Source organism: Cetorhinus maximus, chromosome 6 (genome assembly GCF_964194155.1).
Source record: "Cetorhinus maximus chromosome 6, sCetMax3.hap1.1, whole genome shotgun sequence".
NCBI lineage: Eukaryota > Metazoa > Chordata > Chondrichthyes > Lamniformes > Cetorhinidae > Cetorhinus > Cetorhinus maximus.
The window spans coordinates 143,101,346-143,123,938 of NC_135884.1; the positions used below are offsets into that span (position 1 = coordinate 143,101,346).

At 43.1% G+C, this 22,593-nt stretch overlaps 1 protein-coding gene across 1 annotated transcript in view; it reads right to left on the reverse strand.

Annotated features, from left to right (window-relative positions):
• LOC144682213 (chromodomain Y-like protein 2) overlaps positions 1 to 22,031 on the reverse strand; it is a 138,748-nt gene extending 116,717 nt beyond the window's left edge. The window contains exon 1 of the mRNA XM_078544623.1: positions 21,804 to 22,031. Within this exon, the coding sequence (XP_078400749.1) occupies positions 21,804 to 21,827 (24 nt within the window). The 5' untranslated portion in view covers positions 21,828 to 22,031. The remainder of the gene's footprint in view (positions 1 to 21,803) is intronic.
• Between the last annotated feature and the right edge of the window lie 562 nt (positions 22,032 to 22,593).

The following is a 22,593-nucleotide window of genomic DNA, read 5'->3' on the forward strand; positions in this document are numbered from 1 at the left end:
ATGGGAATCAGGGGAGAACTCTCCAGCGGTTGGAGTCATACCGAGCACAAAGACAGATGGTAGTGGTTGTTGGAGAGTCAGGACATCACCACAGGAATCAAGGGAGTTTCCTCAGCCTAACCATCTTCAGCTGCCTCATCAATGACCTTCCCTCATCATAAGCTCAGAATTGGGAATGTACACTGATGACTGAACAGCATCCACATCACTTGCAACTCCTCAGATACTGAAGCAGTCCGTGCCAACATTCAGCTTGGGCTGATAATTAGCAAGTAACATTCGCCCCATACCGGTGCCAGGCAATGACTATCTCCAAAGAGAGAGGCTCTAACAATCCCACCTTGATGTTTAATAGCATTATCAACACAAAATCCCCAACCTTCAACATCCTGGGGGCTTAACATTGACCAGAAACTGAACTGGACCAGCCATATAAACACTGTGGCTACAAGAGCTGATCAGAGGCTGGGAATTCTGTGGCATGTAACTCACCTCCTGACTCCCCAAAGCCTGTCCACCATCTACAAGTCACAAGTCAGGAGTACGTTGGAAAACTCTCCACTTGCCTGGATGAGTGCAGCACTGTAGAAGCTTGACACCATCCAGGACAAAGCAGCCCACTTGATTGGTACCCCATTCACCTCTTTAAAAAATTCACTCCTTCCACTATAAGCACATAGTGGCAGCAGCATGCACCACCTACAAGATGCACTGCAACAACTTGCCAAGGCTCCTTCGACAGCACTTTCCAAACCCCTGATGTCTACACCCAGAAATCAAGGGCAGCAGATGCATGGGAAAGCCACCACCTGCACGCTTCCCTCCAAGCCATACACCATCCTGACTTGGAAGTACATCCTTCACTGTCATGGATCAAAAGCCCAGAACTCCCTTCCTAACAATACCATGGGGTGCATACACCAGACGGACTGCAATGGTTCACGGAGATGGCTCTTCAGGGGCAATTAGCGATGCTTACATCTTGTGAATGAATAAAAAAAAGTCCAGCAAGAAAGAATGAGAAGACAACAATTAGGTTTCCTTTCTCTAGGCCAAAAGCAACGGTTGTGTAGTGTAGTGGTTACGTTCGCGGACCAATAAATTCAGAAACATGAGCTGAGGATGTGGGTTCAAATCCCACGATGGCAGTTTGAAATTTTGAAGTCAATTTTAAAAACCTGAACATTAAAAATCAGTACAAGTTGTCAGATTATCAGTCTGGTCTATTTGTGACTTGATTCCCATTCTGAAGTGGCCCAGCAAGCCACTCACTTGTATGAATATGTTACAAACAAGGCAGCTGTTTAAGGTGAGGAGCCACTGCCCTCTCAGAGCAACTGGGCTGGGGAATAAACACTCACATTCTGAGAATGAATAGAAAAGGAATTAGGATAGGACTATAGAATGTGAGACGTATTGACTCGTGTCATTACAACATTCATCCAAGGAAAGCAAACGAAGGGTCATATGGACTCGAAACATTAACTCTGTTTCTCTCTCCACAGATGCTGTCAGACCTGCTGAGTTTTTCCAACACTTTCTGTTTTTATTTAGGAAAATGGAGCAGTTCATCATGTCAAGGAACACCACACAATAAGTGGAGGCTGCTACTAAAGCCAATGTTGCAATGGTACAAAAGGACACTAACTGATCACTCTTGGCTATCTCTATCAAAGACATAACACCTGTTCAGGTCAACGGTGAAAAATCTAGGGATCTGAAATAAAGGTTGAGTTCCAGTAACTAGGATAACCATAGTATTGCTTATGTTGTCTTTGGAAACTTACTGAATTGAAGGTTAGATCGAGGGCTAGTCACCACCACCCTGGCAGAGGCCTGAATCACCAAAGCCAAGCAAATCAGTACAGGGCCAACTAAAAACAGACTGGCTCCTCTTCTCAAATGAACAAAACCATACAAAGGCTATAACTTGATAAATCAAGTAAAAGAAGCAAATAGAGAGTATGAGAAGAGTCTGGCAGCTAACATAAAAGACAACACAGAAGTCTTCTATAGCTGTATAAATAATAATATGGTGGTAAAATGAGGAGTGCTGTTGGTTAGGGACCAAAAACGGGGTGTACATGGAGGCAGTGGATATGGTTGACGTGCTAAATGAGCACTTTGCATTCGCCTTGATCATACAGCCAAAGTGACAGTGAAAGAGGAGATTGTTGAGATACTAGATAGGCTAAAAATTGATAAAGAGGATGTATTCGAAAGATTGGCTGCATTAAAGTCCATAAGTCACCAGGACCAGATTAGTTGCATTCGAGAATACTGAGGGAAGTAAGAGTGGAAATTGCAGAAGCACTGGCCATTATCTTCGAAACCTCCTCAGGTACAGGGGTGGTGCCAGAGGAATAGAGAAATTGCAAATGTTACACCCTTGTGCAACCAAGGGTGTACAGATAAGCCCAGTAATTATAGGCCAGGCAGTTTAACCTTGGTGACGAGAAAGATTTTAGGAATGATAATCCGGGACAAACAGTGTTTAACTGACTTGATTGAGCTTTTTGATGAGGTAACAGAGAGGGCTGACAAAGGTAATGTAGTTCATTTGATATACTTGGACTTCTAAAAGATGCTTTTGATAAGGTCCCGCATAAGAGGTTAGTGGGCAAAATTAAAGCACATGGGATCGGGAGTAATATACTGGCATGGGTTGAGAATTGGTTATCATACTGGAAACAGAGATCGGGAATAAATAGGTCTTTTTCTAGATGGCAGGCGATGATTAGTGAACTACCGCAGGGATCAGTACTTGGGCCCCAGCTATTCACAATGTATATAAATGACTTGGATGAAGAAACCAAATGCAATATTTCCAAGTTTGCTGATGGCACAAAACTGAGCGGGGTCATGAGGAGGATGCAAGGAGGCTTCAGGACGATTTAGACAAGTTGTGTGTGTGGGCAAACACACGGTAGATGCAGTATAACGTGGATAAATGTGAAGTTAAACGCTTTGGTGTGAAAAACAGAAAGGCAGAGTATTACTGAAATGGTGCTATATTGGGAAATGTGGATGTATAAAGGGATCTGGGTGTCCTTGTCCACTAGTCAGTGAAAGTAAAGAGGCAGGTGCAGCAAGCAATTAGGAAGGCAAATGGTATGTCGGCCTTCATTGCAAGAAGATTTGAGTACAGAAGTAGGGATGTCTTACTGCAGTTATACAAGGCCTTGGTGACGCCACAACTGGAGCATTCCATGCAGTTTTGGTCTCCTTACCTAAGAAAGGATATACTTGCCATAGAGGGAGTGCAGCGAAGGTTCACTAGGCATGGGTGTCATATGAGGAGAGATTGGTTCGACTGGGCCTGTATTCACTAGAGTTTAGAAGAATGAGAGGAGATCTGATTGAAATGTATAAATTCTAACAGAGCTAGACAGACTAAATGCAGGGAGGATGTTTCCCCTGGCCGGGGAGTCTAGAACCAGGGGCCACAGTCTCAGGATACGGGGGTAGGCCATTTAGGACTGAGATGAGGAAACATTTCTTCACTCAAAGGCTGATCAACCTGTGGAATTTTCTGCCACAAAAGGCTGTTGTTGCCAGGTCACTGAGTATATTCAAGAAAGAAATTGATAATTTTTTTGGGTATTAGGAGCATCAAGGGATATGGAGAGAAAGTGGGAATACGGCGTTGAGATAGAGGATCAGCCATGATCATTTGTATGGTGGAGCAGGCTCGAAGGGCCAAATGGCCTACTCCTGCTCCTAGTTTCTATGTTGATAAAATGCCACATTGACAGGTTTGTCAACAAAGTTAAAGCCCATGGAATAGAAGGAACCGTGGCAGCATGGATATAAACTTGGCTGAGTGACAGCAAACAGAGAGTGGTGGTGAACAGCTGCTTTATGAACCTGAGTAAGATACATAGTAGGTTTCCACAGAGGTCAGTATTAGGAGCAATCCTTTCTTTGCTCAGTGTTAATGACCTAGACTTGGATGTGCAGGGCCTAATTTCAAAATTTGTGGTGGACATAAAACTTTGAAGTACTGCAAACTGTGAAGAGGATAGTGATAGATTTCAAGGAGACATTGAGAAGCTGGTGAAATGGGCAGACACGTTGCGAATGAAATTTAATGCAGAGAAGTATGAAGCGATTCATTTTGGTGGGAAGAATCGGAGGAGGCAATATAAAATAAAGGATACAATTCCAAAGGGGGTGCAGGAACAGGAGGACCTGGGATTTATGTGCATTCAAATTATTGAACATGGCAGGACAGAATGAGAAAGCAGTTAGTATCGCATACTGATTCAGTCCCAGCAGGAGTATTGTGTCCAGTTCTGGATGCCACATTTTAGGAAGGATGTGAAGGCATTAGAGAGGGTGCAGAAAAGATTCATGAGAATGGCCCCAGGGATGAGGGACTTCAGTTACGTGGATAAATTGGAGAAGCTGGGGCTGTTCTCCTTACAGAAGGTTGAGAGGAGATTTGAAAGAGGTGTTCAAAACCATGAGGGGTCTGGACAGAGCTGATAGGGGGAAAACTGTTCCTGTAGACAGAAAGATCGAGAGCCAGAGGACACCAATTTAAGGTGAAAAAATAAGCAACGGTAACATGAGGAGAACTTTTTTTTTAACGTAGTGAGTGGAACGCACTGCCTGAGAGTGCGCTGAGGCAGATTCAATCTTGACTTTCAAAAGGTTATTGGATAATTAACTGAAGAGAAAGAAATTGCAGGGTGACAGGGAAAAGGCAGGTGAGTGGGACTAGTCGAGAGCTGGGATGGGCACAGCAGGCTGAATGGCCTCTTTCTGTGCTGTAACCATTCTCTTATTTTATCCTGTACCACCTGAACAAATGAGGCAAAGGTTAGATCACTCAGATGTCTTAATAGGTGCGGATTTCAAATTGAGAACAGAACAGATTGGGGCTGTAGAATGCGAGGCACTTATGGTCGCTAACCAATCGGAAATTATCCATGAGGACATGATGCCTTGCAATTTCTTTTAAAATACCTTTCAAGAAGAATACTGTTGAATCAAAATATTATATCAGGAATACCAACCAGAGAAGTGCAAGAACAGCCACAGTATAAGTGAGGTTTAATACTGCAAGGGAAATGGACACTAGAAACATGGGCTGCTCATCCAAGGCAAAATAACATGAGCAGAAAGGGAATGTCAAGTAGCCAACCGTTGAGGCCAAAGAATAATAGGAAATTCATTTTGGCACACATTCAATTTACAGCCCATCATTGAAGAACGGTCGTATCCAGTACGTATGCATGAGTCTCTGTTTTCAAGTAGTCCAATTTAGGAAAAAAGTCTGTTAATCTTGGAATCCAAACAGATTGTTTTCATATACAGGTGGAAGGGCTGAAGTGTGAATTCCAAATATGGCAACAGATCTCCAGGTTCAATGAACTAGAATTGGGCTGCTTCTTGCTCCTTTCTCCTTCAGCCAAACTTGATATCTCCCTGAGGCAAAATAATCTTGGTGGGAAGACAGTCTGTGAGAATGGTTGCAAAATCACAATTGTATACAGGTGATATAATTCCCTTAAAAAGATTATTATTGGCACTGACCCACTGGCACTCTCGCAGAGTAAGCATTGGCTGATTGTTGTAGAACTAGGCTGTTACTTCATTACGCAAACGACTGATGCTCACTGGCAGAAATGCTGCCATCTATCAGATGGGAGAAGATCCTTCTGTCGCTAGTAAATCCTTATGAGACAAAGACTATTTTCCAATATGTATGGTGAATCTAAATTAAGAAGTATTTTCTGAGACAGTATTTTCTGATCAAGTAATTGCTTAACTTATCCAGAAGAATGTAACAATGAAACAGCAGGAGGAAACAGACCAAACATACAGAGGATGTTAAACAACAAGCTTTTCAATTACTTTAAAGACGTTTATTGTTTCGGTAAAGGAGATCATGATGATAGATTTGGTAATAAAAACAAGGAACTGAACTCTGCCATGGACTGCCAAATTGCCGGAAGAGAAGAAATCAGCTCCCGGGGCCAAGAAAGCCTTGACTAAGTGAGAGAAAAGAGTAAAAGCAAAATACTGTGGATGCTGGAAGTATGACATAAAAATAAAAACAGAAAATGCTGGAAAAGCTCAGCAGGTCTGGCAGCATCTGTGGAGAGAGAAACCGAGTTAATGTTTCGAGTCTGTACGACCCTTCCTCAGAGGCTGAAGAAGAGTCATTCGGACAGAAAAGAGTGACAGGGAATGGAGGAGATGGAGGAAGGAGAGCTGCTCCATCTACAAAGCAGGATCACCCCCCTCCCCCCGGCCCAGGCATCTCCTCCAAGGACACAAGCATCACGAGCTCCTTTGTGAATGATCATTTCAAGCGCGTAATGGGGTAAGGCTTCCGGTCTGGCCCATTACAACAATCTCCACACCATCAGATGCTGGGAGATCCAGACCATTGTACATCTGCTGCTGCCTGGGAAGCTGACCAAGCATGCACCGTGTCTTGTAAATTGAATGTGTGCACTGGGCATTAACTGGAGATTCACTTGTGCCGCTATAAATAGGAACAGACCGAATGGCGGTTGTTGGGTTAGGAGGCGCATGTTTATCATATGTACCCCTGTCAATAAAAGCTGATAGAAATGTGCCCAGGGTGGCTCCAATTCTATCCTTCACCACCTGGACTTCCGAATTGAACAGTCAGAAGAGTCGAAGTCGGTGATTAAATCCACCAGCTCCAAACAAAACTCCACAGTGTGTTGAGACAACATTACTGCCAGGGACTAATTGGTTCCCTTGCCCAATTATTACTTTTCAACAAAGAACTATCCAATATTAGATTTGGCCAAAAACTTGTTCTGCTTTTAACAGTTAACACTCGTGAAATTTAGGTCCTAAATGCATTTGAGACTTTCAAGGATCTTGTGCTCCACAACTCAAGAATCATTTTTTTTTGTAACAGAGGGTTAGGTTGCAGCAATGATCTTGGGGCTCCTGATGCACCAGTTTGCAAGGTTATCATTTGTTAAGTTTAGTTGCAAAACTCCAAGTATTAATGGGATTAAACTAAACCTTAAAAATGCCATCTGTTGCAGAGGCAAATTAACATTTTCTGACATCCTGTCACATAATGTGTAAAGTTTTTTTTTAAGAAAAAGGTGTATAATTTGAAATTATGGAAGAATGGGGTGTTAAAATGCAACATGAAAAATGACACAGCATGCACAGGAGCAATATAGAGGCCAAATACAGACTCAATGAGTTATAGAGAAGTCCAACAACTGAAACAGCTAGAGCCACTGCAATATGAATAACTAATGAATATTGGCCTGACGCACACTGGTGCATCAGGAGCTCCAAGATCAATGCTGCAGCCTAACCTCTGCTTCCATAAAGAAAATAATTATATTCCAAATACATCATCAGATGGCTAAAATTGCAGAATACTGTGACACGCTTCATGAATTTGGATGAGATGATTATTTAAAGTTTTATGAACAACTCGGAGACCACGCCAGACTTCACAGTGAGTCCCTTCAGTATAAGCTAAATCGATTCCAAACGTTTGAAAAGTTTTGCTGGCTGATGACTCGCAATGTTCGGAAAGTCCTCAAGTAGAAAGAAGCAATTTGGCTGAAACTGCATCTGACTCTCATACAATCTCACATTGGAACAGTCACTACAAACTTTACATCAAGAATAGATTAATTCCAACATAGTGAAAGTCAATTGCTATAATCAGGAAAATACAATCCAGGAAAAATAACTTGAGCGAGATTATCTAAAAGCTTCATCAATTACAATTCATAGGACCTCAAGAAACTTTCTTTTGGCCAATGGTACATTGCACCTCTTAATTAAACAAGCAAGTGCAAGATTGCTTTGACCTGATACAGTGTCCTACAGCTCTTGGCTCAGAAATAGTTTAGATTTCTTGATAGATGAAAGTGCAGTAACAAACCTTCTACTTTAGACTGTTCCAGTTTTCCCTATTGTACAGTTAAGTCCACTGATCAGGTGCTTAGATGCAGGCTGACTGGTCTGCTTTCAGGAGGGCTGGTCTGGTAGGTAGAGACCTGGCTGGTCTGATAGGTGCCCATGAGCCTCCTTAAAAGTACTGTGGTGCTGTTTCCGAAGCCTGGCGCTGATTACCTCAAGAAACTTAGAAGAAGTGCAGGATCCCTATCAGTGGACTGCTATGGAGAAGCAATATAAGGTTTGTGGTCGAATGTGACGTTAGCACTCCACAAACACACATCGACAAGTCTGAGGTGATGTCAAGACTTGATGACACGAAGGCACGGTCTAACAGAGAACGTTAGACAGCAGCAGGAACAATGGTCCCTAAAATAATTAGTTTGTCCAAAGTACAATTTTAGCTTTGTGGCGACAAGGGTGTGAAGTTTGAAGATGTCGTTGCCCAGGAAGTATGCAGAATATTAGTAATTAGGATTCAAAATGTCCACAGGTCCCTGATATGGTAAGGCCTCTACAACCAGATTTTGACTAGACACGCAACCAAGATTTGTCTCATCCCCAGGCTTAAGGGTTTTCTGTCACTTTGTAATATCGCCAAAAACTCAGGGTGGAATTTTCCGCACCTGTTGGCGTCAGCTCTGTTCGGTGACGTGAGTGGACAATATGTCGAGAAGGCCAAAAATCGGTTTCAAGGCGATTTGAATCAAGTTTGCGATCGTCCGCTCAGCCCGTCGATGGCGGGCCACATTTCCCACCATCAGGCATTGGGAACCTCACTGTAATAAATCTGCATAACATTAAAAGGCCAGCCCGCTGGACTCACCTCCCCATGCTGGATCGTCCGCCCACACTGGTGTAATTGCATGCCGGCATGTTTCACAACTGCACATAAGTGACACCCAACTGGCGAACTGCACTTCACTCAAGGCTTCGAGGTTTGTTTGCCTATCTTGCTTCGGGCAGCACTCGCAGTCATCAGCGCCAGCCTTCGGAAACAGCACCTTTAAGGAGGCTCATGGGCAGGTCTCTACTTATCCGATCAGCCAGGTCTCTACCTACCAGACCAGCCCTCCTGAAAGCAGGCCAGTCAGTCTGCATCTAAGCACCTGATCAGTGGATTTAACTGTACAATAGGGAAAACTGGAACAGTCTAAAGTAGAAGGTTTGTCACCGCACTTTCATCCATCAAGAAATCTAAACTACTTCTGGGCCAAGACCTTGAAGTTCATTTCAAGAGCTGTGGGGCACTATATCAGGTGGAAGCAATCATGCACTTGCTCGTTTAAATAAGAGACACAACGTGCCATTGGCCAAAAGAAAATACCTTTGTAGATCTGGATGATCAAGTGACTTAATCAGCAAGGAAACCAATATTCATGTTCAAAAAGCCCTTCAACAACCTAATAAGGTTTGTCAGCTTCCACTTGATCAATGTCAGACTAATGGAAAATCATTAACATGCATCTCTCATATTAGGTGTAATTTCTTTACCTCTCTTCTGAGGATAAGGCCATTTATCACCACTACATAGGTGAAGTGGCTCTGTTGAACACCAGATTTTCTGGTTAAATTCAAGGTCTCTTCTGTTCGAGGCAGTCCCTCGGGGTCGAGGATAACTTGCTTCCACTCTGGTTTGATGGGGTTCTGAAATGGTTGATGCGCCATCTGCCAACTCTGCCATAGGCGGGGCAGGTGGTGCTTGAAGGGTTGGGTAGATGGGTTGTTTGGAGGTTTGTGCACTCCCTCTAAAGCCTTAACTTTGCCGTTGCACATTCCCAATGAAGTGTCTCGAGGTAGTTCGGTGCCTTCCTGAATAAGCCTTCTCCATTTTGGCCAGTCAAAAGCTAGGGTCTACCATAAATCAGTGGGGATGTTTGACCTCTTCAGGGATGCTTTAAAGACATCCCTAAAGTGTTTCCGCTGGCTTACTGGGAGTCTCCTGCTGCAAATGAATTTCAGAGTAGAAATAGTTGCTTTGGGAGTCTGGTGTCAGGCATACGAGAACTGGTTTTGAATGATTAATGCCTTGATAATGGGTAAGTCCGCTTGGGAGAGGACGCTGGTGTCGGACAGCCTTTCTTGTCACCGGACTTGGAGGATCTCATGAGGGCACCGTTGCTGGTACTTCTCCAGTGCTTTGAGGTGCCTGATGCAGGTCGTCCAAGTTTCCAAAGCATTCAGGGGCACAGGGATCACAGCTGCCCTCTAAACCATGACCTTAGTCTTGGGTTTGAGATCCTGATCCTCAAATACTCTTTTCCTCAGTCAGCTGAAGTCTGAGCAGGCACATTGGAGGCAATGATGAATTTCATCACCTATGTCTGCCTTTGTTGAGACGAGGTTCCCAAGCTACGGAAAATGGTCCATATCTGCCAGGATCTTGCCATCTATCTTAATCGACAGAGAGAGATGTTTTGGTGTGGAAGGTGGTGGAAAGAGGACCTTTGTTTTCCAGGTGTTTAGTGAAAGGTCCTTTATCTCATATGCTTCAGAGAAGAAGGAGTTGATAATGAACTGGAACTCAGTTTATGAATGAACGTGTTATCTGCATACTGGAGCACAATTCAAGGTACACCACCAACATTTCCAGCAAACCGCAGGCGTTTAATCAGTTGAGTCAAGATCAGGAAGAATAATGTCAGTCATCCTATTCAGATCCTTGATCCTGGAAAGTGTACTGATCCAAGTAGCACAGAAGCTGCATTGTTACTGCAACAGCTTCAAATTAATCCTGGTTATTGTGGGCCTGTATGAATGGAGAGCACCAAAACCTTTCATGCATCAATGAGGAGGGACAGAAATCAGGCACCGGCAACTGTGCATCAATATTCCTGCTGCTCACAATAAACACAATTCAATGAGAGGTTTCTGCACCACCCCAAAATGTAAATGGTGCTAACCAGCTGTCAGTGCTCTCAATCTCATGGTCCAGAAATTATTTTCAAATCAGTAGCTCCTGTCATTTATTAGACTACCAGAAATAATCTCAATGCTAGTCACTTGTACTCCATCTGTCAAGTTGTTGAACTGAACGTACAGCTTCCTTGGGAGGATAAAAACCTTGCCCTTGACGTCAAGGCAGCATTTTACCGAGTGTGGCATCAAAGAGCCCAACCAAAACTAGAGTCAACGGGAATCAGGGGGAAAACTCTCCACTGGCTGGAGTCATACCTAGCATAAAGGAAGATGATTGTGGTTGTTGGAGGTCAGTCATCTGAGCTCCAGGACATGACTGCAGGAGTTCCTCAGGATAGTGTCCTCGGCCCAGCCATCTTCAGCTGCTTCATCAATGACCTTCCTTCCATTATAAGGTCAGGAGTGGGGATGTTCGCTGATGATTGCACAATGTTCAGCACCATTCGTGACTCCTCAGATGCTGAAACAGTCTATATCCAAATGCAGCAAGACCTGGACAATATACAGGCTTGGGCTGACAAGTGGCAAGTAACATTCGCACCATATCGGTGTCAGGCAATGACCATCTCCAACAAGAGAGAATCCAACCATCGCCAATTGATGTTCAATGGCATTATCATCACTGAAACCCCCACTATCAACATCCTGGGGGTTACCATTGACCAGAAACTGAACTGGACTAGCCATATAAATACTGTGGCTACAAGAGCAAGTCAGAGGCTAGGAATGGTGCGACGAGTAACTCGCCTCCTGACTCCCCAAAGCTTGTCCACCATCTACAAGGCACAAGTCAGGAGTGTGATGGAATGCTCCTCACTTGCCTAGATGAGAGATGTGCAGCTCCCCTAACACTCAAGAAGCTTGACAGCATCCAGGACAAAGCAGCCCAATTGATTGGCACCACATCTGCAAACATTCACTTCCTCCACCACTGACTCACAGTAGCAGCAGTGTGTACCATCTACAAGATGCACTGCAGGAATTCACCAAGGCTCCTTCGACAACACCTTCCAAACCCACCACCACTACCATCTAGAAGGACAAGGGCAGCAGATAGATGAGAACATCACTATCTAGCAGTTTCTCTCCAAGTCGCTCACCATCCTGGCTTGGAAATATATTGCCGTTCCTTCACTGTCATTTGGTCAAAATCCTGGAACTCCCTCCCTAACAGCACTGTGACCACACCACATTGACTGCAGCGGTTCAACAAGGCAGCTCATCACCACCTTCTCAAGGGCAACTAAGGATGAGTAATAATTGTTGGCCCAACCAGCGAAGCCCACATCCCATGAATGAATTTTTAAAAATTATCAGTTGCATGAGAACATCTACACAATGGGAGCACTCCAGAAAGGATGGTCAATACTATTCTGTCCTCAAAATCAAAAAGTCATTCTTTTTTTTATTGTCGCTATTGGTGGCACCCTCTATACCAAGGTAATGATGATGATGATGGTTGCCCTTCAAGTTCAAAGAAAACGATCGATGTGCAGGCTCATCACCGATGAACACTTGAGATGGTTATGAAGTCCCAGTCTGGATGCACAGAGTCGGAAACAGTTGGGGCATTGGAATTCATGTTGGGACATGGAAAGATGTTGCTCTATAACGTTGTTCACAGGCAACAATAAGACATTGATACTTTTCAAAAGTGACAGAAGCTCTACGGATCAGGGCTCTCCAGCAAGTTCCTTCTCGTGCTGATTCTTCCAGTTCATTACGCTTGATGCTGCACCACTTCAGATTTCCCTTAAGCATGTCTTTGTAGCGCTTGCACGGCCGACCTTGGTTTCTTTTGCCAAATGTTAACTCCTCCTACAGCAGCTGTCTCAGAAAGCGATGGTCCTCCATTCTAATTACAGGCCCTACCTAGCACCGTTGGGCTGTCAGGAGAATTGCCTCAATATTTGTTGTCCGGGTTCGGTCTAAGATGTCAAGGTTTGTGATCCAGTCTTGCCAACAGATGCCAAGGATGGAGGGAAGAGTACGCATTGTAATAGTGCAGTTGTTCCAACTACCTTATAGCAAGGTTACTTAACGGGATGAAGACAGAAAATGCTGGAAACACTCAGCAGGTCAGGCAGCATTTGTTGAGCGAGAAACAGAGTCAACATTTCAGGTTGATGACCATTCATCAGAGTTCGAAAAGTTAGGATGTGACATGTTTTAAGCAATTGCAGAAACAGCGGGGAGGAAAGAACAAAAGGCTGAAAGGCAGGAGAGATTAAATGGCAAAAGGAGTGATGGTGCAAGGCAAAAGGAGATAGTAATGGCTCAATATGAGATACAATAAATGGGTCCACACGCTTAAACCAGAAAACAGCAAGCATGACAGAAGATGTAAGCGACGGCATAAAGCTAGAAGAAACTGCAGATAAAAATGCAAAAACTAGCACAGATCCTAATCTGTTTGGCTGGGAAAGGTACGGAGAACAATAAGTGCTGACAAAATTGAAGGTAAGAGTTACAAAAAAAAGAATATGAAAAGAAAACTTCAAGAGATATCAAAAATCAACACAAAACATTTTCACAGTTATAATGGGGAAGAGATGGTGGTCAGAAGCAATGTGGACTCCTTAAAAAGTGATAACGTTGATATTGTCAGTTAAAATAAGGAGAGAACAATTAAAAGGGGGATTAATTACTTTGAATTCGTGTTTATAGTAGAGGAAGAGATCAGCAAGGCAAAAATCACAAGGAAACACACATTGAATCAGGCGCCAAGACTCACCAAAATTAATGTAACGAAGAAAATAATGGCACTAAAAAAAGTGACAAAACTCCAGGACCAGATGGTTTCTGACCAAGTTTTTAAAAGCAGGTGAGAACAATACAGGTGCCCTAACCTATAATTTGTCAAAGTCCACTCAATTCGGGAACCGTTCCTTTAGATTGGAAAATTATACATGTCACTCTGCTTTTTAAAAAAGCTGAGCGAGGGAAAGCAGGTAACGATAGGCTAATATCTGTTGTTGGGGAATAATAATTAAGAATAGGGCAACTGAACACATTTGAAAATGGGCTGGGATTTCAACCCAGCAAGATGATCAGGGACCAGGCATGGATTTGAAAGGTGTAGGTAAACCTTACCAATTTTTTTGAAGAGCTGACTAAAGTAGTGGACAAGGGAATGTCTATGGATGTTAGTTATATGGGTTTCCAACAAGCATTCAATAAAGCCCCTCATAAGAGACAGTTAGCTACAGTTGAAGCTGATGGAATTGAAGGCATTTATTGAGCTGATTAGAAAATTGGTTGAGCAGAAGGAGACAGAGAGTAGGGATAATGGGCAAGTCTTCTAATTGGCAAGATGTGACTAAGTGTCCTGGAAGGATCTGTGCTGAGGCCTCAGCTACTTACTGTACTTATTAACAACTTAGATGAGGAAGAGAGAGCCACGTATCCAAATTTATCATTGATGCAAAGATTGCAAGCAGTGTATAAGGGGGCATAAAATTACAAAGAGAACTTTGGCAAATGGATTTCAATGTAGGCAAGTGTGAGGTCATCCACTTTGGACCTAAGAAGGATAGGTCAAAGTACTTTCTAAATGGTGAAAAATTGGAAACAGTGGAGATCCAAGGAGGCTGAAGGGTCCATGTACATAGATTGGTAAAATGTTGTAGGCAGGTACAGAAGATAATCAAAAAGCTATTGGAATGCTGGTCCTTATATCTGGAGGACTAGAATACAAGCTGGTAGATGTTAACCTAGAGTACTGTGTTCAGTTCTGGGTATCATGCCTTAGGAAGACTTTATTGGGTTTGGAGGGAGTACATCATAGGTTTACCAAAATGATACTTGGACTCCAAGGGTGACATTACTAGGAGAGGTTACACAAACTAGGGTTCCATTCCCTGGAATTTAGAACATTAAGGAGTAATTTGATCCACGTTTTCAAGATATTAAGAGGAGGGTAAATAGAGAGAAAACATTTCCACTGCTTGGAGAGGCTAAGACTAGGGGGCATAGCATAAAAGGTTAGAGTCAGACTTTTTGGGAGTGAAGATAGAAAACACTTCTATACGCAAAGGGTGTTGTAAGCTTGGAACTCTTTTCACAAATGGCAGATGATCCTACATAAATTGCTCATTTTAAATCTGAGATTGATAGATTTTTGTTAGCAAAAGGCATTATGTGGGGCAGAGGCAGGTATGGAGGTTAGGTCACAGGTCAACCATCATCTCACTAAATGGTGGCAGATGAGGCTCCAGGACTAAATGCTTACTTACGTTCCTATGTCTAGGGCAGCTATAAATGACATACGGCAGAATCCAGTGTAGTCTAAAGCAGAAAACATTTTCTTGATATCAAGGGGAGTCCAGGAGTTTGAAGCCAAACACTAAACACCCAGAAAACAAAGGTCCTCTTCCAACAGCTCCCACAGCACAAAACCTCCTCAAAATTAAGATCGATAGCGAGATCCTTAAAAATGTAGACCACTTTCCATATCTGGGGAGTCTTCTCTCGATGAAAGCAGACACAGACCACGAAATTCAACATCACCTCCAATGCCCAGTTGAGCCTTTGGCCGACTGAAAAAAAGAGCATTTGAGGACTGGCATTTCAACCCGAGACTAAGGTGATGGTTTTACTGGGCAGCTCCTATATGCTTTGGAGATTTGAACAACCTATAGCAGGTACCTCAAAGCACTGGAGAAATACCACCAGTGGTGCCTTCGCAAGATCCTCCAAATTAGGTGGCCAAAAAGGCAGTCCAACAGCAGCATCCTCTCCAACTTTCCCAGCATCGAGACACTAATCACTCAAAACCTGCTCTGCTGAGCTGGGACATGTAGTTTGTATGTTTGACACCAGACTCCTGAAGCAACTGCTCTTTAGGGATCACCTCAAAGCATCCTGAGGAGATCAAACACCCCTGATGATTCATGGGAGATCCTGGCTCGTGACTGACTAAGATGGAGAAAGCTCATCCAGGAAGGCGCAGAATACATCAAGAGACTTGCAGAGGTGAGGCCAGGGCAGCAGAGGGAGCGCCCAAACCTTCAAACAACCCATCTACCCAACCCTTCAAGCACCACCTGCCCACACACGGCAGTCTGCAGATCTTGCATTAGGCTTAACAGCCATCTTGGAGCCCATCGAACCAAAGTGGAAGCGAGTCATTCTCGATCCTAAGAGGATATCATTGCCAGAGGCAATGCCGTTGATTCTTAACCAGGTTTGCCTGGCAACCCACCCAGTTGCATTCAAGAAGGCAGCTCACCACCACCTTTTCAAGGGTAATTAGGGATATGGATTAAATAGTCTTGCCAGTGACACCCAGATTCCATGAGTGAATAAACAAAAAGCTGCTGGTCTGAAATAAATTGAAGCAGTTATGATCTGAAATTGTTGAATTCAATGTTGAGTCCTGAAGGCTGTAAAGTGCCTACTCAAAACGATGAGGCACTGTTCTTCAAGCTGTTGTTGAGCTTCATTAGGACAGTGCAGGAGGCCAAGAACAGAGCAGTCAGAGTGGGAGTGGGGCGGAGATCTAAAATAATTCAGATTTCCAGCATCCGGACTATTTTGCTTTTTTAATTAGTGGGATGTCACCTTCAGTAGCTAAGATGACTAAACTCTGTTGTGAAAGATTGATGATAAGGTCGTAAATTCAGGTTTCTAAGTGGTATGAAGGTATTTTTTGGTTACAAACATCCAACTCCTTAGCTCAGTGTTTATATTCAAGTTACTTTAAAGCAAGCAGGTGACACAGCTGGCTAGAAAAGCTGGCAGCTGAGTAGGAATGTGCAAGAAAACGTGTAGGAAGCTACAGGATCCTGTTCCACGTGCACTACTGCCACCCTGTTTGCCTAGATATAAAGAATAGCCTGTCATTTGTTGTTAAGATTCAGTACATGCCAAAGCCAAACAAGCCAGTGGATTGGCTGAAGTTGCTCCAGACCTGCAGGACGTGTTCTAGCCAAGACATGAGAAAGATGCCAAAGATCTGAGCCCAAGCACAACATTATAACTGAAGCAGGACTGGAGAAGTGGCACAGGTTTAAGCCAGGGCCACAGAGAGTCGCTGTGGCTATACTCCCAACATCAATCCAGAATATTCATGAATACCAGCGAGGAAGATTTTTGCACATCTCTTCTCCATCTTGCAAAGCTTCAAGCCAACAACGTCTCCTGGTATTTTGTCCCCCAGGTTCTCTAAATGCAGTGTTACTCTCCATTTGCTAAGCCAGGGCTACGGTAGCATTCACCAGGCCAGAGAAAACCTAGCGTTTGCCCAGTGCAAATTCTTTTGGCTGTTCCATTAGATCAAACATCAACAAATACAATTCATGGAGGAAATTATCTTCAATACGCTTGCTGCCGGTCTGGATTTGAGATTGTAATTGCTGTGTCCTGTGGAGTTGTTCTGAATTGTTTGAGGATGTTCCAAATTTAGCAGCAACACTTCATGGTGTTCATTGATGTAAATTTCAAGAATGAAGTAGAGAAGCATAAGCACTGCAGTCAAATTTTAGTTATTTTTATGTGTACTATTTTATTCAGATCAGCAAATCAAGTAAATTACAGTATTATGTTCCAGAACTAAACAGCAACCAGGCTCGATGCACACTATAGGTACCCTATCGGAAGGTACAGTATATGTCAGTACAACTGATTTCCCACGGCACTGTTTCAGACTTTGTGCTATTAACAAGAAATTATTGACAATTGCCTACTCTTTAATGAAATGATGCAATAGGTCCAAAGATAGTCGAACAAAGGCAATAGCACTGAACAATGCATTGTGGCTGCTGTTTGTACGGTAGGTATAAACAATTAGAAATCATTAGCCAATCAAATATCTGTACTCAAAAACCTTTAGGTTAATCATATATGCATTTATGCTTGTTTTTTCACTGCTTATAATAATCCATTTCTTAGCCCATCTTCCATTCACGTGCTGCTGTCAAAAGTATAATGAGGTATACATCCTGCATGAGCAAGAGTTTTTGGCTACATTTCATTAAACATCACTTAATAAGAAACCAGAAATACAGCCGCTATATTCTGGTGAGGCTAACAACCTGACTACATATTTAAAAAGGGGATCCTGATTATGGGAACATCTCATTGCATGATCTGCTGCAGGTAAAAGCAGTGGAAGAAATGTTTGCCTTCTGTGAGGCTATGCAATGAAGAGAAGACACAGCTTCAAGAAATCACCACTGGTGTTGTATTTTCAGTAAGGACCATCACACTAAGTTTACAACCAGCCTTTTGTAAAGAAAATTCAGAGTCAAGAGACATAATTAACCCACAAGTACACGTCAGCCACCTTTATAACTTTATTTAGAAAAAGCAAGCAGTTCCATTTTCATTGCTATCAGAAATATTGCTAATCTGAGTTCCTGGTCCATTTAAATTCTATTTGGTATTGTAACGTAGCAAAACAACTCGATGTCTGCCATGTTAGTTACCACAAGAAATATTCCACCATAAACCAGGTTTCCACCTAAAATTACTCCATTAAAACATACACCATACTCAATGGTATTATTCCATGTGTTAACATTGTTCTGAAACAATGGATCCCCTCTGGAGTCCCATGGCACTTATAGACATAAAATACATGAACCAGCACAATCTGAGCTAATTGACTAGCACAATACACACTGCAGTATAACAGTTTGGGGAGGACGATGGTGACATGAGTTTAAACTAAACAAGACTAGGGATAGACTGGATGTTAGGCAGTCCTTCCTTTCCCAGGGTCTCTGGAATACACTACCAACTCTCTGCATATCTTCAAGGGGAGTTGGAACAGTACTTGACGGGGGCAGAGTTCACATCAGGAGGCAAAGAGAAAGCAGTTGGGCCTGGGCTGGTTTCAATGGCTTGAGAAGGTTGCAGAAGAATTTTCAAAACTAGCTTTTCCCCTTACTGGCCCTGGGTTTCTTCTGGTTTTTTTTTAAGTTACACAGCTGGAAGAGGAAGGGTTCAGTCTCAATGCTCAAGGCATCATAGTGTGGGCCAGACTTGATGGACCCTCTGATCTCTTCCTGCCGGTCAAGATCATGTTTGCATCTCCATTAAAAATCTCACACATCCATTTCAAATGAATACAATACCTCAGCACCTGGGTTTAGAACTGGAGTCCAAGTATTCTCAAGCAGAGCTGAAATATCAAAGAGCTGTCACTTGCCGAGTTACAGATCATACAATCTGCTTTTGAAATGACTTGAGCTTCTTACCTGAGCATCTTTGATAAAAAAGAAACACACAGACCACTTTCCTTCTAAGTTTCAGTCTGCATTTACAGCTGATGAGGCATTGTTTGAAAACAGACCAATATCATTGAAAGGCCATTTTTAAGTTGCACAAACTCTTTAACAGTTGGTTACACGATTTAGCCTCATAAAACACTGGGGCAATATTACTTGGTCAAATATTTGACTATTTCCAAAAAAAAAGCATGATTCTCTGCATATTTTAACATAAAAAATGTGATTCTGATTTTTCAAAAATTCTATTATTTGGGTTTAATAGAAATTGGGTTTCATTTCTGCCTCATCAACTTTTCTCCACTCCCATTTCACCTGCTTTTTTTTTGCTTCTTTTCAAATTTGTCCTGGGCTTCTTTTTCATTCCTGTGCATAATCTTTCCATGTATTTTTCTTTAAAAAGCCAGATAGGAAACCCAACACACTCTGGCATCCAATAATGCAGTTCCAGTTTTAGCTGCTCCCAATTTTACTCCGGGTTATATAGTCCAACCACCAATCTCCCCATTTCCAACAGTCTGGTGTGGCCTTTCAGGTCTTGTCCCTGAGAAGCAGCGTCCCTAATGTAAACGTTTATACAGCCACTGTAGGCATTCGCACCTCTCCACTTCGGCTAAGTGCATGCAGTTGGGAAAGACGTTGGAAGGGGGATGCCGCTTCGTAGGTGTCACGGGGTATTTTACAGCAATTACCCGGTGCAAACAAACTGCATTTAATTCAGTTGAGCAGATCCGAGATACTGCACACACAAAAAAAGTACATCGCCGTCTCCAATTTGTAGTCCCCTCGGTCAGAAGGAGCCAAACGCTCACAAGTACCCTTGGGGCAAGACAGGGGACGTCGAACTCCATGCAAATGCAACATTCAACGCAAGTTTTACACTACGAGTCACAAGCTGATGTAAAAATAATAATGCACAAATCAAACTCTTTGATTTCAATGATTCAACTCGGGTTGTAAATCTTAAGTGTCTTCCAACTGATTTGCACCATTTTAGATTGGAGACAATCTCTGGAGATCAACCCTCGCACGGTTGAGTTGGACAATTACTCACATAACCATAATGGGTTTATTATCCTGCATCGCCCACCGTGAACAAAGACCCTTACCAATATTCAATTCCCCCGTAAAGAGCATCCAACCAACCCCAATCGCTAGTGCGCCAGTCATTAAGGGTTTCAGGGAACCACGGTCTGATTTTACAACTCATGGACATGGTAACCGTGCCTTTGACCAGCCAGCTCTTGACCCACATGCAAGGTCGACCAAAAACATGTTACTTTCCATTGGTGCCTTGTCATATGGCGCCCGCCTGGTACATTTCCATTGCATTTTTTCAACAGAGGCGGGTCACACCGCCCCCTCTCCTTCCGTCTCAGAGCAAAAAAAAAGCCTTTATACAATCTGATGAGCTGCAACTCTTCAATAACCAAAGCGGGGACATATCAACGATCAGAAACGATAACTGGCGGCCGGCACGATTGGTCACTCAGTTTGTATGAGTGGCTATTTTAAGCCACTTGCAAAATTACCCCAGGAAGTAATCATCAGGCAGTCCCTTTCTGACGCGTGTCTTGTCTCCTACCAAAAAATTGTATGATATTTTTTACATTAATATTTAGTTCATTAGATATTAAAGTCCCCCCCCCCCCCATCAAAAAATTAACCCGTCCCATATATTCTGCACATGCATCATCCAACACTTGACACTGCGATAGGGGGAAATATTACTTGACCTATGACTAATAGGCAGCACTATCTTTTTTTTTAAAAAAAATACACACAGCACTTTAAAATGCAACAGCGAGAAGTAAATTCACATTACTCTCCCAAGCTAGGATATTAATTATAAAACTGTGGTGGCAGACTTTGCTGAGACATCAGTAGCCAACACATCGTACGAGCTGCTAAATGTGCTTTACAACACTTATTAAAAAAAAAATGTGTGCATCAATAAAAGTACAACTGCCACCCCACAAGGAGCCACCTTACGGCACGTTGTTAAAACCCAATTCTTCCAGCCAGCGTAATGCAGGGGGAGGCTAATATATATATATATATATATATATATGTGTGTACACACACATAAAGTGGATTGCACAGGGCTAAAGGCTACAGAGAGAGAGAGAGAAGGGGGGGGGAAACAGTGCAAAATAAAGAGTGATAATGAGATTTGAAACTCCATCCACTCTGAGCTTCCTGCACATTGATGCGGACAGAAAAGTCGTCAGCCGTCCTGTCATTAAATTAGTGCGTACACACTTCATGCTGCACCCGTTCTTCCTACCACCTCGCCAACCTGGAGTTCTCCCCCACCCCCCCTCCTCTCCTCCTCCTCTTCTCTCCCCTCTAGGCTCTGGTCATTGTACTGCTGCACCTATCTGGCCCCCCTCAGATGCAACCGCTAACTCTCTTATTTTTTTTTTCCCAAGGCCTATCATCAAGCAATGCATTTAAGCATTCAAAGAGAAAGCAGAGCGACAGCGCTCCCATCCCACAGCTTCTCAATTCTTTTCCTCCCTGTGTGCAAGAGAGAGAGGGCGAGAGAGAGAGAGAGAAGAGGGAAAAAAAAATGCAAGCAATCAAGCAAGCCTCGGAGGAGCTTCGGCTACTTTCTAACGCTTCCCCCTCGTGTTGTATCTAGTTGGAGACGGGGGAGGTTTGGTGGGGAGAGGGAGGGCGATCAGCTATATATATATATATAGATATATAAAAAAATATTAAGGGCAGTACCTCGTACAGATCTCCTGAAGCCATCCCGCTTTTAGACGTGGTCGCTGTTTGCTTGCTACTGCTGCTGCTTCTGGTGGTGTTGCTTGCTGCTGCTGTTGTTTTGGCGGCCGGGTTGTCTCAGTGTTCCTTTGCAGGCTGACACACACATACACACATTCACATACACACACACATATACAGGGGACTGGGTTAATGCGCAGAATCCGCCGCTAGCGTCTCTCTCTCTCTCTCTCTGTGGCTACACTGTAACAGGAGGAAGTAACGAAACGCCCCATCCAATCCCGCAGCGCCTAACAAAACTAACACGGCCGGCCCCACGTGCGGGAAGGAAGAGGACAAGTAACCAGATGAGAGGGAAGATAACACTTCTCTTTCCCCCCACCCCAACCCACTCACCCGCCAGCAATGTCTCACCTGGCCAGACCCTCCTCCCCATGCTGCCAACACCTGAGAACAGAAGAAAAACATGCATTCCTGTTCTTCATTAAAAAAAAACGCATTCTCAATGGTTTAACAACGTGTCACCGCTTTGGAGAGAGAAAAAGTATTCACCGTTTTTAACTAAAATATGCTTTTGCCTTGGTATTTTTTTAAAGTCACACTCTCAATGGTAAATCAACTTGTCACTGCTTTGGAGAGCAATATATTAACAATCATCAATTAATATGTGCTTTTGTATTTGGTAATTTTTCAAGTCACGTTCTCAATGGTAAACCAACTTGTCACTGCTTTGGACAGCAAAAAAATTAGCAATTTTTAATTAAAATATGGTTTCGTATTGGTATTTTTG